General features: G+C 36.3%; 1 protein-coding gene across 2 annotated transcripts in view; it reads right to left on the minus strand.

Annotated features, from left to right (window-relative positions):
- Nucleotides 1-12,518, minus strand: part of LOC135197871 (uncharacterized) — a 32,273-nt gene that overhangs the window by 5,988 nt on the left and 13,767 nt on the right. The window contains exons 3-6 of one of the 2 annotated variants that reach the window (XM_064225066.1): nt 8,516-8,742; nt 7,803-7,910; nt 6,148-6,232; nt 5,043-5,267 (exon numbers count right to left, since the gene is read on the minus strand). In XM_064225066.1, the coding sequence (XP_064081136.1) occupies nt 5,043-5,267; nt 6,148-6,232; nt 7,803-7,910; nt 8,516-8,742 (645 nt within the window). The remainder of the gene's footprint in view (nt 1-5,042; nt 5,268-6,147; nt 6,233-7,802; nt 7,911-8,515; nt 8,743-12,518) is intronic. The other variant, XM_064225067.1, reaches the window with a different exon arrangement.

A 12,518-nucleotide genomic window follows, 5' to 3' on the forward strand; every position in this document is an offset into this window, starting at 1 on the left:
CAGGGGAACACATACTGGAGGCCTCAGAAGGGCGAAGGCAGAAACGGTGCCGGGTGTGCCATATGAATGGCAGAAGGAGAGACACCCGGTTCTTCTGTCGTCTCTGCAAAGTTGCTCTTTGCAGGATAGGGAGTGTGACCGAAAGTACCACACTAAGGTCATGTATTGGAGCGCGCCCCCTAAACCGACAGCGGAGGGCGCACGGGGCCGCCGGGTCCATCAGCAGTAATGGGCGCGCGTCTCCCTCCTCACCTGTACCTCGTCATGTCGAGTGGAAAAAAATGCAAGGACTCTTCAATGGAGGAGGGAGAAAACAAGAATAGAACGAAGAGTCAGGATTACGAGTGAGTATTCTGCATTTATTTTATATTTAGTTTTATATTTATTACAATTTTTTATATATCTGAATGTGTGCATGATAAAATAATAATAAGACATTTCATTGTGTGCGAAAAGAGAAGTGTCACCTGCATTCCTTTTATTTATGTATTGGTACCAGAATCGAAGAATGTAATATATATAGATATCTAATATATATATTATATATATATATATATATATATATATATATATATATATATATATATATATATATATATATATATATATATATATATATATATATATATATATATATATATATATATATATATAAATATTTTTTTTTGGGTAAGCAAATTACTTACAGTCTAGTAATATTCAATCATTTACCTTCACTTTAAAATAAATTGCAAGTCTCTAGAACAATATCTCGATTTATGGTGAATATTTGAAAAAAATATTTTTATTCCCTCCGCGCGCCGATTCTCGGCCGAAAATATCCGAAACGCGTAGGTCACATTCTCCAATATTTGTGCCTTTTCATATTACGCTTATTTTATAGTTTTATATATGGAAATGTGCGCAAAACATGCACAATATAACAAAAAATATTGGAAGTTGTAGCATTTATCATTTTTGAAATATTTGCATATAAAGTACGATAAGTACGAAAAAAACTACGATCGGTCCACTTTGACTCAACCGAAAAGGTCAAAAAACGCATTTATAACATACAAATCTTACAGTCTAGTAATATTCAATCATTTATCTTCATTTAAAACAAATTGCAAGTCTCTAGAACAGTATCTCGATTTATGGTGAATTTTTGAAAAAAATATTTTTTTCCCTTCCCGCGCGCCGATTCTCGGCCGAAAATCTCGGAAACGCGTAGGTCACATTCTCCTAACTATTTGAGCCTTTTCATATTACGCTTTTTTTAAAGGTTTATTTATATGGAAATGTGCGCCAAAACCATGCACAATATAACAAAAAAATTTTGGAAGGTTGTAGCATTATCATTTTTTGAAAATATTTCATATAAAGTACGATAAGTACGAAAAAACAAAAAAACTACGATCGGTCACTTTGACTCAACCGAAAAGGGTCAAAAAAACGCTTTTATAACATAAAAATCTTAGTCTAGTAATATTCAATATTTTATCTTATTTTAAAACATATTTTGCAAGTCTCTAGAACAGTACTCGATTTATGGTGAATTTTTGGAAAAAAACAAAAAAATATTTTTTTCCCCTCCGCGCGACGATTCTCGGCCGAAAATCTCGGAAACGCGTAGGTCACATTTCTCCTAATATTTGAGCCTTTTCATATTATGCTTTTTTTTAAAGGTTTATATATGAAATGTGCGCAAAACATGCACAATATAACAAAAAAAAAATATTGGAATTGGTTGTAGCATTTCATCATTTTTGAAATATTTGCATATAAAGTACGATAAGTAACGAAAAACTACGATCGGTCAAACTTTGACTCACCGAAAAGGTCAAAAACCGCATTTATAACATAAAAATCTTACAGTCTTAGTAATATCAATCATCATTATCTTTATTTTAAACAATTGCAAGTCTCTAGAACAGTATCTCGATTTATGGTGAATTTTTGAAAAAAAAAAATTTTCCCCTCCGCGCGCCGATTCTCGGCCGAAAATCTCCTAAACGCGTAGGTCACATTCTCCTAATATTTGAACCTTTTCATATTACGCTTTTTTTAAAGGTTTATATAGGAAATGTGCGCAAAAACATGCAAAATATAACAAAAAAATATTGAAGGTGTAGCATTTCTCATTTTTGAAATTATTGCCATATAAAGTACGATAAGACGAAAAAAAACTCACGACTCGGTCAACTTTGACTCAACCGAAAAGGTCTCAAAAAACGCATTTATAACATAAAAATCTTACAAGTCCAGTCTAGTATATTCCATTCATTTTTATCTTTCATTTTAAAACAAATTGCAAGTCTCTAGAACAGTATCTCGATTTATGGTGAATTTTTGAAAAAAATATTTTTTCCCCTCCGCGCGCCGATTCTCGGCCGAAAATCTCGGAAACGCGTAGGTCACATTCTCCTAATAATTTGAGCCTTTCATATTACGCTTTTTTTAAAGGTTTATATATGGAATGTGCGCAAAAACATGCACAATATAACAAAAAATATTGGAAGGTTGTAGCATTTCTCAATTTTGAAATATTTGCATATAAAGTACGATAAGTACGAAAAAAACTACGATCGGTCAACTTTGACTCAACCGAAAAGGTAAAAACGCATATATAACATAAAAATCTTACAAGTCTAGTAATATTCAATCATTTATCTTCAATTTAAAACATATTGCAAGTCTCTAGAACAATATCTCGATTTATGGTGAATATTTGAAAAAAATATTTTTATTCGGTCCGCGCGCCGATTCTCGGCCGAAAATCTCCTAAACGCGTAGGTCACATTCTCCTAATATTTGTGCCTTTTCATATTACGCTTTTTTTTAGAGTTTTATATATGGAAATGTGCGCAAAAACGTGCACAATATAACAAAAAATATTGGAAGGTTGTAGCATTTATCATTTTTGAAATATTTGCATATAAAGTACGATAAGTACGAAAAAAACTACGATCGGTCAACTTTGACTCAACCGAAATGGTAAAAAAACGCATTTGTAACATAAAAATCTTACAGTCTAGTAATATTCAATCATTTATCTTCAATTTAAAACATATTGCAAGTCTCTAGAACAATATCTCGATTTATGGTGAATATTTGAAAAAAAATATTTTTATTCCGTCCGCGCGCCGATTCTCGGCCGAAAATCTCGGAAACGCGTAGGTCACATTCTCCTAATATTTGAGCCTTTTCATATTACGCTTTTTTAAAAGTTTTATATATGAAAATGTGCGCAAAAACATGCACAATATAACAAAAATTATTGGAAGGTTGTAGCATTTCTCATTTTTTTTATATTTGCATATAAAAAATTTTTAACAAAAATTCGACATTCGGTCAACTTTAACTCGTTCGAAATGGTCAAAAACTGCATTTGTAAGCTAAAACTCTTACAGTATCGTAATATTCAATCATTTTCCTTCATTTTGAAACAAATTGCAAGTCTCTATAACAATATTTCGATTTATGGTGAATTTTTTTAAAAAATTATTTTTTTACATCCGCGCGCTACGAATTCATGCATCATTTTGTGATAATATTTTCTCTGTGTTGCTTTTATCGTTTTACAATGTGTTATATATCAAAATGATCGCAATTTAGTGCACATTACAACGAAAAAAAAGTAACTTGTTACCTTTAACCGTTTGGCGCACAGCGCGATTTGAATACAATTATATATGAAATTTCGTTTTTGCGCTATCATATATCGCATTATTTATATATGATAATGATAATTTTTTTCATTTCTGATGGTTGCATACTAAACTTCAAGCAATGACAAAAAAAGGAGCCAAAAATGAACTCTTAATCTTGAAAACTAAGCGCGCTGTGATTTTTTGAAAAAATATTTTTTCCGCTTACGCGCTCACTCTCAAACCCCTCCGGCACACGGGAGTCATTTTTTTATTTACCGCTCCGGCGTTTAAGGGTTAAAAGTAATGCCCACAGTGAACCGCGTGAGGTGCGCAGATGGCGCTACTGCCCTACGGGAAATGGCATGGCAGTAATGTGTGTTACTTAATCACGGAAGAATATGGAAGGTGTGACCGTCTGCGTTACTGAACTACCGGAAAGACTGGAATTTTGATCAGAAAACCTGTTTTTTTAAGTTTTATGGAATATTAATTCCTGCACTTTTATACACTTTGGTTAGGAAAATTCATATTTTACGCTGATCGGATAGTTTTTCTTGGAAATAGAACTTCTGAGAAGGAAATTCAAACTGGTATTATCAGTGGCATGCATGTGAATGTTCCTAGTGTATAAGCTCCGTTAATGAGCGACTTTGTGGTATCCTTATCACAAAAGACCCGGTATGTAACTGAAGTTGGGAAAATGGTCTTTAATCTACTACATCTCCAGCCAACGCCACACATTTAAATCGGCACATCAGACGAATACAATCTTTATAGCAAAGCTATAGAAAGCCGGCAATTACTCTGTTAGCTTAAATTACATTTGATGAACATATTTATGAAAGGAATAGCATTAAGTATATTACATTGTTAAATATATTTAAAACTTTTGAATAAATGCACTTGCTTTAAGAAACGATCCCAAAGTGGGACCATACTTTTTGGTGGCATTTTCACGACTATAAAGAAGAGAGGCCAGTACCATGTAAACATCTATGCTTTAGTTAGATCTAGAAACCTAGTAATTTATCGGATCCGAACCTTCTAAGCGTTTAAGATAATTAAAATATGAACAGCATCAAATTAGTTGCTTTGTCCAGTGGCCTGAACAAAAACGCCTTTTGAAAATGGTTACAGAATTTTTTTTTTTTTTGTGTGTGCACAGTTTTTTTTTAGTTGCTAGAGACAGTGAAAGATACTGGCAAAAAGCTATCGTTATTCATGGCAGGTTGGCAACAGCAGCTCAGACAGCAATAGCAATTGTTATTTTTATCAATTTTTTATACAATTCTCTTGCGCGATTTTGTTGTAAGACTGAAGCAGTAAGCGGGAGAAAGCAATTCTTCAGCTAAAGAAATCTGGCAAAATCGACATCTAATATTAACAATAATGAAATTTATTGTATGTTACCACCAGTAGTTGTAGCTATGTCTGTGCTTGCAATAACTGTCACTCTGTCAGTTGTGACTGCGGTTGTAACTATGTCCATAGTTGTATCTGTAGTTGTGATGGCACTTGTAGCATTATTAGTTGTAACTGCTGTTTTGTCTGTATCTGTTGTAACGATTTCGGTATAGGGTTTTGTTGACATGGAATAGCTAACATTACCGTGTGGAGTCTCGTGAATCGAAGCTTCTGCAAATGTAATAGTTTATTAGTGTTAGTTTTAAGGCTTGTCACAATTAGGAATTTTTACACTTTGTCGCTCCCTTTTATATATGAACATGTACTGCTCAGCTAGTTACAAGATTGCCTGTTATTCTTCCTGTGCATTCTTTATTAAACCAAATATTCACGAAGGTGAGTGTTTTCAACTCATTCCCCAGGAATAATTATCGGACAATTTATTATGCCAGGAGTCAGCTGCTTCCATGTACATTTTTTTTTTTTTTTTTTTGTAGAATTCTGATGCACGATGTAAGTATTATTGTCATGGAGAAAGTAAAAAAAACTTGCACGGTGTGAACGATTGCGGAAAATATGCAAGTAAAAAGTACTGCAAAACTCGTGTGTTTGACTCATTTTTCATTGCCTGTCTTAGGGGACCGGGTAACCCTTTTTTTTTTTTTTTTTTTTTTTTACCGATTAGGGTTTTGAAAATTTTGGATTCCCCTCGAGGTTGCACATGCCTTATATAAAGTAAAGACTTGATAACAGGAAGTCTTAAATGTGTCGAAATATAAGATTTTTTTCGGTCGTGTGCATTGTAGATATTAGTTTGGAAAACAAATCATATAAAATGAGACTAACTCTGTTTTTATGGGAGTCCAGGTAATTACGAGTCTCATAATTCCTGGTCAGTAAACAGTTTGATTACATGTTTTATTATAAAGAACTAACAAATTCCCAGTCATTGTTGGAAGTAAAGTATTAGTATTGTCAGTAGTGCAAGTAATAGTAGCTGTTGTTACAGTAGAGTTACTGGATTTACTAATCGTGTTAAAAAGTATTCCGTCTTGATGAAATCCTTAATTACCCAACATTCAGAAATGTTATAAAGCTAAACGACTGTTACCGGTTGTAGTTGCAGTTGTAGTCGTAGGCGCAGCTGTGGTTGTAGGATCTTCAGGAGGTGGACAGCCCGTTATTTCAATTGTGCCCTGTTTGAGAAAGATGAATTATGAAACATGGCGTTCGAGATCTGTCAATGGATTACCTCGGTGCTCAAGCATTTCTTCGTGTTTTTGGATGGTAAAGAAAGACAACCTCACAGACGCATGATCCCATGATCCCTTTCAATCTTTGTATCGACTCTCTTTCCCTGTCGATCGATGTTTGTGTCAGATTCCTATCATGTTCCTTCCTCTCAATCATTCCTTCAGAACCTTTCCCGCATCCAAAAGTACTTTATATACTCTCCTCGACCATTCAACCATACATTACTCCCCAGTAGGTGGGTAGTGCCGTCAATACAGCTCATGCGGTGCACTGTATGCATTACTTTAGGTTCTTTGTAGCGTCCCTTCGGCCCCTAGCTGCAACCTCTTTCATTCCTTTTACTGTAGTATACCTCAATTCATATTCTCGTTCTTCCATCTTTCTTTCTCCTAACAATTGCTTCATAGTGCAACTGTGAGGTTTTCCTCCTGTTACAGCTTTCAAACCTTTTCACTGAGAGTTTCCATTTCAGCGATGAATGACCTCATAGGTCCCAGGACTTGGCCTTTGTCCTAAGTTCTATATTCTATAACCTGTCGTACATTAATCACCGTACCGTAGCATCCCACCCATAATCTTGTCAACTACTGTTATCTTCCATTCTCCAAGCTCTTAATTGTTTCCTTTCAGAGCTGTCATTTCCAGCAGTAATGTTGAAATTAACCTCATTCATTCTTGCATCATTCAGCTCTGCCTCTCATCTCCCGAGCACACTCGACAAAGCCTCAAAGTATTTGCTGCATGGACCCAAAACTGCACCACTTCATATTTTAGTATGAGATTCATTAACTTTTCTCTCTCTGTTGACTTCTTGGTTAAACTACTTATCCTCCCCAAAGACCTTGTTCACCTTCTTTTTCTGTTGCGTGCCTTCATTTTCTCTCTTGCCTCTCTTTTGACCTTATCCGTCTATCTCTACCCCTGTGCATGATTCTCCCTACTGCCCTGCACAATTACACCGCAAATAATCTCTGGTCTTCCTTCACTAAACGTCTCATTTTCTCATCCCACCACTTACTGTTTAATACCTCATTCCTCCCTCCTAAAATAAGACATGATCCCTGTTAATTCTGTGACCATCGTGGAATTTTATGCGCAGTTCATTTACTCCTTTATCCTAATGACCGTTACAGCTACATTTCTATACCTCACACTTTTCCTCACGTCAACTTTAACTTCTGCTTCATCCTAATAATGATTAAATATATCTCCAGCCACTCTTCCTCTCACCATTGCATCCATCGACTTCTCACCACATTCTCATTATCAAGTTTTTATGGAAATATTTTACTCACGAAACCAAAAACTCTCTCCTCTCTTATTTACTTTAGGAACTCCATATCGGACCACATACCTTTTGCATTTGAATCACTTAACAAAATCAGCCCTTCATGCTCCCCAAAGCCACAAGGCCCAGATTCAGACTCTCTAAAAGGTGTGTGCTGAGCTTCAGGTTTATATATCATGTTCTTGTTCACCAAAACATATTTCCGATGGTCTTTTATTTTTTACCTTGACGAGGAAGTCCACGTAGCTGAACGCATATGCACTCGTCCACATTTTTTTATCTGGTTTGTTGAAAGGTATGGTTTCCCCATCTACCGTAGCGACCAGTGTGTGCTGAAAAAAATAATGTAATTTAATAACATAGCAACTCGGTAAAAATGTTCGGAGTTAAGTGGTCTGAAATATATTGACAAATGTTTGTGGTGCCATTTTCATGTACTATTGTAGATTCACATCAACCGTGCATTTGATGTCTAGGCCCGTCCCTTACGACGCTCCTAATTGGCTATTGATAAGCCAATCACAGGGCTGGAAACTCTCAGTCTGATACGTTTGAAAGACGTATCCTGCCCATGTGAACTCTCTCGAGATACAGTTTCCAGCCCTGTGGTTGGCTTATCGATAGCCAATTAGGAGCGTCGTAAGGGACCGGCCTAGGCATCAAATGCATTGTTGGTGTGAATCTACTATAGTACTTGTCTAGTAGATGAATGTGGCAAAACTTTTTCATATGAAGTAGAAACAGTTGTACTTTCTCGTTGTTGAGGTTGTATTTTAGGCTGAAATATGTGGCTCAGAGTAGGGGTGAAAGATATGATACTGCTTGTGACCATAAACTATTTAGACTCGCAGGTCTCTTTAATGTCCATTGTTCTGTCTGATTTGGTAAAATACACACGACTTTTTTTTCTGTCTCTCAGGTCATGAAATCAACTTACAACGTAATTCTCAGTGTCATAGTTGAGTGATATTTCGTGCCAAACATTCGGCCGCATCCCTTCTACGGTTACATTTCCAGCGTCGTAATAGATGTTGACGGCAGTTGACTTCACATACATCCTGGCAGCCAAAACTGTCTCGGGGACGAGAGGGCGCACGCAGGCGGTGAACTGTTTCTGCTTCATGTGACGAACCACCTCCAAGCGTGTGGTGTTGAACGTCTCGCCTGTGAAAATACAGAAAGGGGAATGATATCGGTGAAGGGCAGATTTCAGAAAAGAAGTCGTGCGATGTGGTATCACATGTATGTCGACATTTTTTGTTTTGCTGCTTTTCCACGAATTTCGGTGGTCTTGAGCTTCTCGGGTGAGCCCAAGGCATGGTCAGTGAGTTCGCAATGCTGGGTTCGGAGCTCCAAGCTTTTCTTTTTTTTTTTTTTTTTTTTTTGTATCGTCTTCAAGATCAGATCTTTGAGATGTTTTATTCAGAAATGCTTTGATCACAGGTCCAGAGTAATTTGTTTTTATTAGCGATTGCCAAATCAGGTCTTTATCAGATGGCCTAAAATAGTGTATGGTTTTCGTTGAATGCATAAATTTGATTTGAACTGTTATAACAGTCAAATAGTTAAGTTCACTCGGAACCTACAAGGTTAATGACTCATTACTCAAGAAAACACTGTAACTGGAAATCCTTGACAGGTACCTAGTGTCAATGCCTCAGGGTACTGGCAACCATGAAGGAGCCTCAGTGGCGTGATCGGTATGGTCTCGGCCTTCCACCTCGGTGACCGCGAGTTCGATTCTCGGCCATTCCACTGAGGGGTTAGAGATGTTTATTTCTGGAGATAAAATTCACTCTTGACGTGGTTCGGAATTCACGTAAAGCCGTTAGTCCCATTGCTGAATAACCTCTTGTTCCATGCAACGTCAAAACACCATACAAACAAACAGGCAACCGTGCTGGCGACTGGCTATAATTTTTCGAGTGGGGTAAGAAAAGGACGCTCATCTTATCATTTTGAAAGCAGTCGATAAGACGGAAAAAAGCAGACGTTGAAAATGGATGTCTTGTCTCCTCCATCCCGAGGCAGGGCTCCGTTGTCCCGAACAGATGTGGGAACGTTGGTCCGAAGGTTTGATTTTGTAGCCGGAACAACCAGCTGTCAAAGAATTAAATATTATATTCGCCCAAGGGGTTGAGGAATGATAAAATCTGTGATAAAACTCCAAAACCATTCGAGAAAAATTTTTTTTTATCACATTTAACATCGACTATAAGTATGCGAATATGGCGTGGAATTGCTGATGCCATATTGCCAATAAAGGTAAGTCACTCACTAGTTGAAATAGTGTACGGAATATAGTATAAAATTTCGCCTCCTTGATATGATGAAATTACCAACAAACAAAAAGAGAAAAAATCAAAGGTAATTATTAGCAATAATTAGGGCCACTTTTCTGGACTGTCCTTCATGAACGTTTGTTCATTTTGAGTGGCGAAAATGGTAGTTTTTTCCTTAGGACAAGTAAGGCAGGAACACGGATTAGGCTCAGGGTTGCCGTTTTGAGGAATTTCGTCTATTAGTGTAGCTTTCTGGTGATATCTGGCAACCCTCCGTGGCTTTTCCGACCACAGGCCACGGCACTGAAGAAAAAAATTCTTCACTTTGCCTTTTTATGTTTTATTATAAAAATAAAGATATAAAACATATCCTGCTTATTTATACAAATGAATTTTATTGAAATCCTTTATTTTTCTTCGCCAAAAATACTTTATATTATTCTAGTAACGTGTAGTTTTCTAACATCACGGAAAATAATTCTACATCGGAAAATACGCATTCTAATCATTAAATCATAAATAAAGTAAAAAAATCAGATGAACTGCCTATGGTAACACTGCTGAAAGCCAATGTTGTGAAGAAAAAACGGCATCACGGAATAGGCTATAGTTGCACCTAGGCTTCATGCCCCCGTAGGGGGTTAGTGCCGTCAGTGCACCTCATGTGTTACCCTGCAGGCATTACTAAAGGTTCTTTGCAGTGTCCCATCGGCCCCTAGCTGGAACTCCTTTCAATCCTTTTACTCTACCTCCATTCATATTATATTTCTTCCATCTTGCTATCCGCCCTCTCCTAACGATTATTCCAGAGTGCAACTGCGAGGTTTGCCTCCCGTTACACCTTTCAAACCTACCTATTCTCAATTTCCTTTCCAACGCTGAATGACCTCAAAGGTCCCAGTGCTTGGCCTTTAGCCTAAACTCCATATTCCATTCTATATTCCATTCCATTCCAAAACTTCACGCAGTTAGCATTATAACAAGTAGAATGTTTCAAATGTAAGGAATAGTAATTTTATAGCAAATCTATGCATAATGTTGAATTCACTTTATGGTAAAAAATTATATTTACTCAATCTTTCATACCATTTGTTTGTTTGTGATTAAAAGTATTTTATCACAATAAGCCCAGGTGCAAATTAGAGCGTCGTCTCTTTTTACCAGATGTTCTCCGTCTTGTATTCCAACTCCTTTATAAAAAAAATTCTTGTTTCTGTATATGATGCGGCCCTACTGCTGTTTGAATAGACGCCTTCATCATTTTTCGCCTTTTGTCACTTTGTCGAAAACCTACATGAAATAGAACTTTACCAAATGATCAAGTCTCACTCTCATTCGCAAGTTCCCTATCGTCCTTATCAAAATGGTTAGGTCCTTTATCAAGGGAGCAGCCTCTTTATCAGATAATCCGGATCCTTGAATAAATGTTCGTTTGTGTGTTGCTTTCGCGAGGGACACTCTGTCCAGCTGCCAACTTTAGTCAGTATGTAGAATGTCAGTAGTTTTGCGAATCATTTTTGGCTTACTCCGGGAGTAAGCCTGCAAACTACTTTGTTGTTGGTGTTGTTGTTAAGTGTGGTAGGAAAGGTCTAAAAGGCTCTGAAGAGGGTGTACTATGGCGTCGAGTTGAAGATACGGGAATTTTAGGATAGGATACTTTTGATTTATTTAATAGAATGAAATTGTAAAATAATAATAATAATAATAATGTGCATATTAAACAGAGCAGAAAAATAATTTGTAATTGTTGTTGTTGAATGGGGTAGAAAAGGTCTGAAAAGAGTATATAGGGTAGAGTTAAAGATGCGGAAATTTTAGGATAGGATATTTATGATTTATATATTAGAATGAAAATGCAAAAAAAAAAAATAATAATAATGTGCATATTAAACAGAGGAGAACAATTATTTGTAATAAAATAATCGTATGTCTTTCATTTTAATTGATGAAACAACTGGCTATCTGTTTGTAGATTTTAGCACGTTTTAACGTATTTGAATTACTGATTTAGCCGCTATATTTCGCTTCAGTTATTTTTGTATTTCCACTTATAACTGAGACCATATGAACGTGTTTAATTTGTGTCCATTTTATTTGATCCTTGTTGTTAGTATGAGTAGTACTAATGAGTATTAATTAATTACGAAGACCACTTCACGTTAAGTTAGGAATATAATGTTTGCGTCACGAGTAAGCTGGAGGTCGGATCACGATTTTTTTTCAAAACTGGTAGTTTCCAATCCTGAAGACTGTTGTTGTAGTTTTTTTTTTTTTTTTTTTTTTTTTTAGTGAACATATAAAGGATCAATTTAGAGAAACCGTTTCATTTCCTTACCAAATGTGCTTTTAAAAAGGAACTCTTAATTATCTTGAACTCTTTTATTATCTTGGCATTTTATATTTCAGCGAGGAGGTAAACAAACACGTCTGGTAGACCTGACTCCGTTATCTTTTATCAGTTGGCCCACGCTCTCGGAAACCCTCCGATATGGGGAGGTTTTCCCCGCTCTTTCTCTCCAAAGGGAGTCAAGTCTCGTGTCGTGACGAATGTTATGTTTCCATGTGTCGCGTAAATGTGAGTCAGTTGTTGCTGAGCGAAGGGTATTTTTTATTGTGAGGCTGATTCGATTTTGTTTCTTTAGGCGAAAGGACTGAGAC

Source organism: Macrobrachium nipponense, chromosome 21 (assembly GCF_015104395.2).
Source record: "Macrobrachium nipponense isolate FS-2020 chromosome 21, ASM1510439v2, whole genome shotgun sequence".
Taxonomy (NCBI): Eukaryota; Metazoa; Arthropoda; class Malacostraca; order Decapoda; family Palaemonidae; genus Macrobrachium; species Macrobrachium nipponense.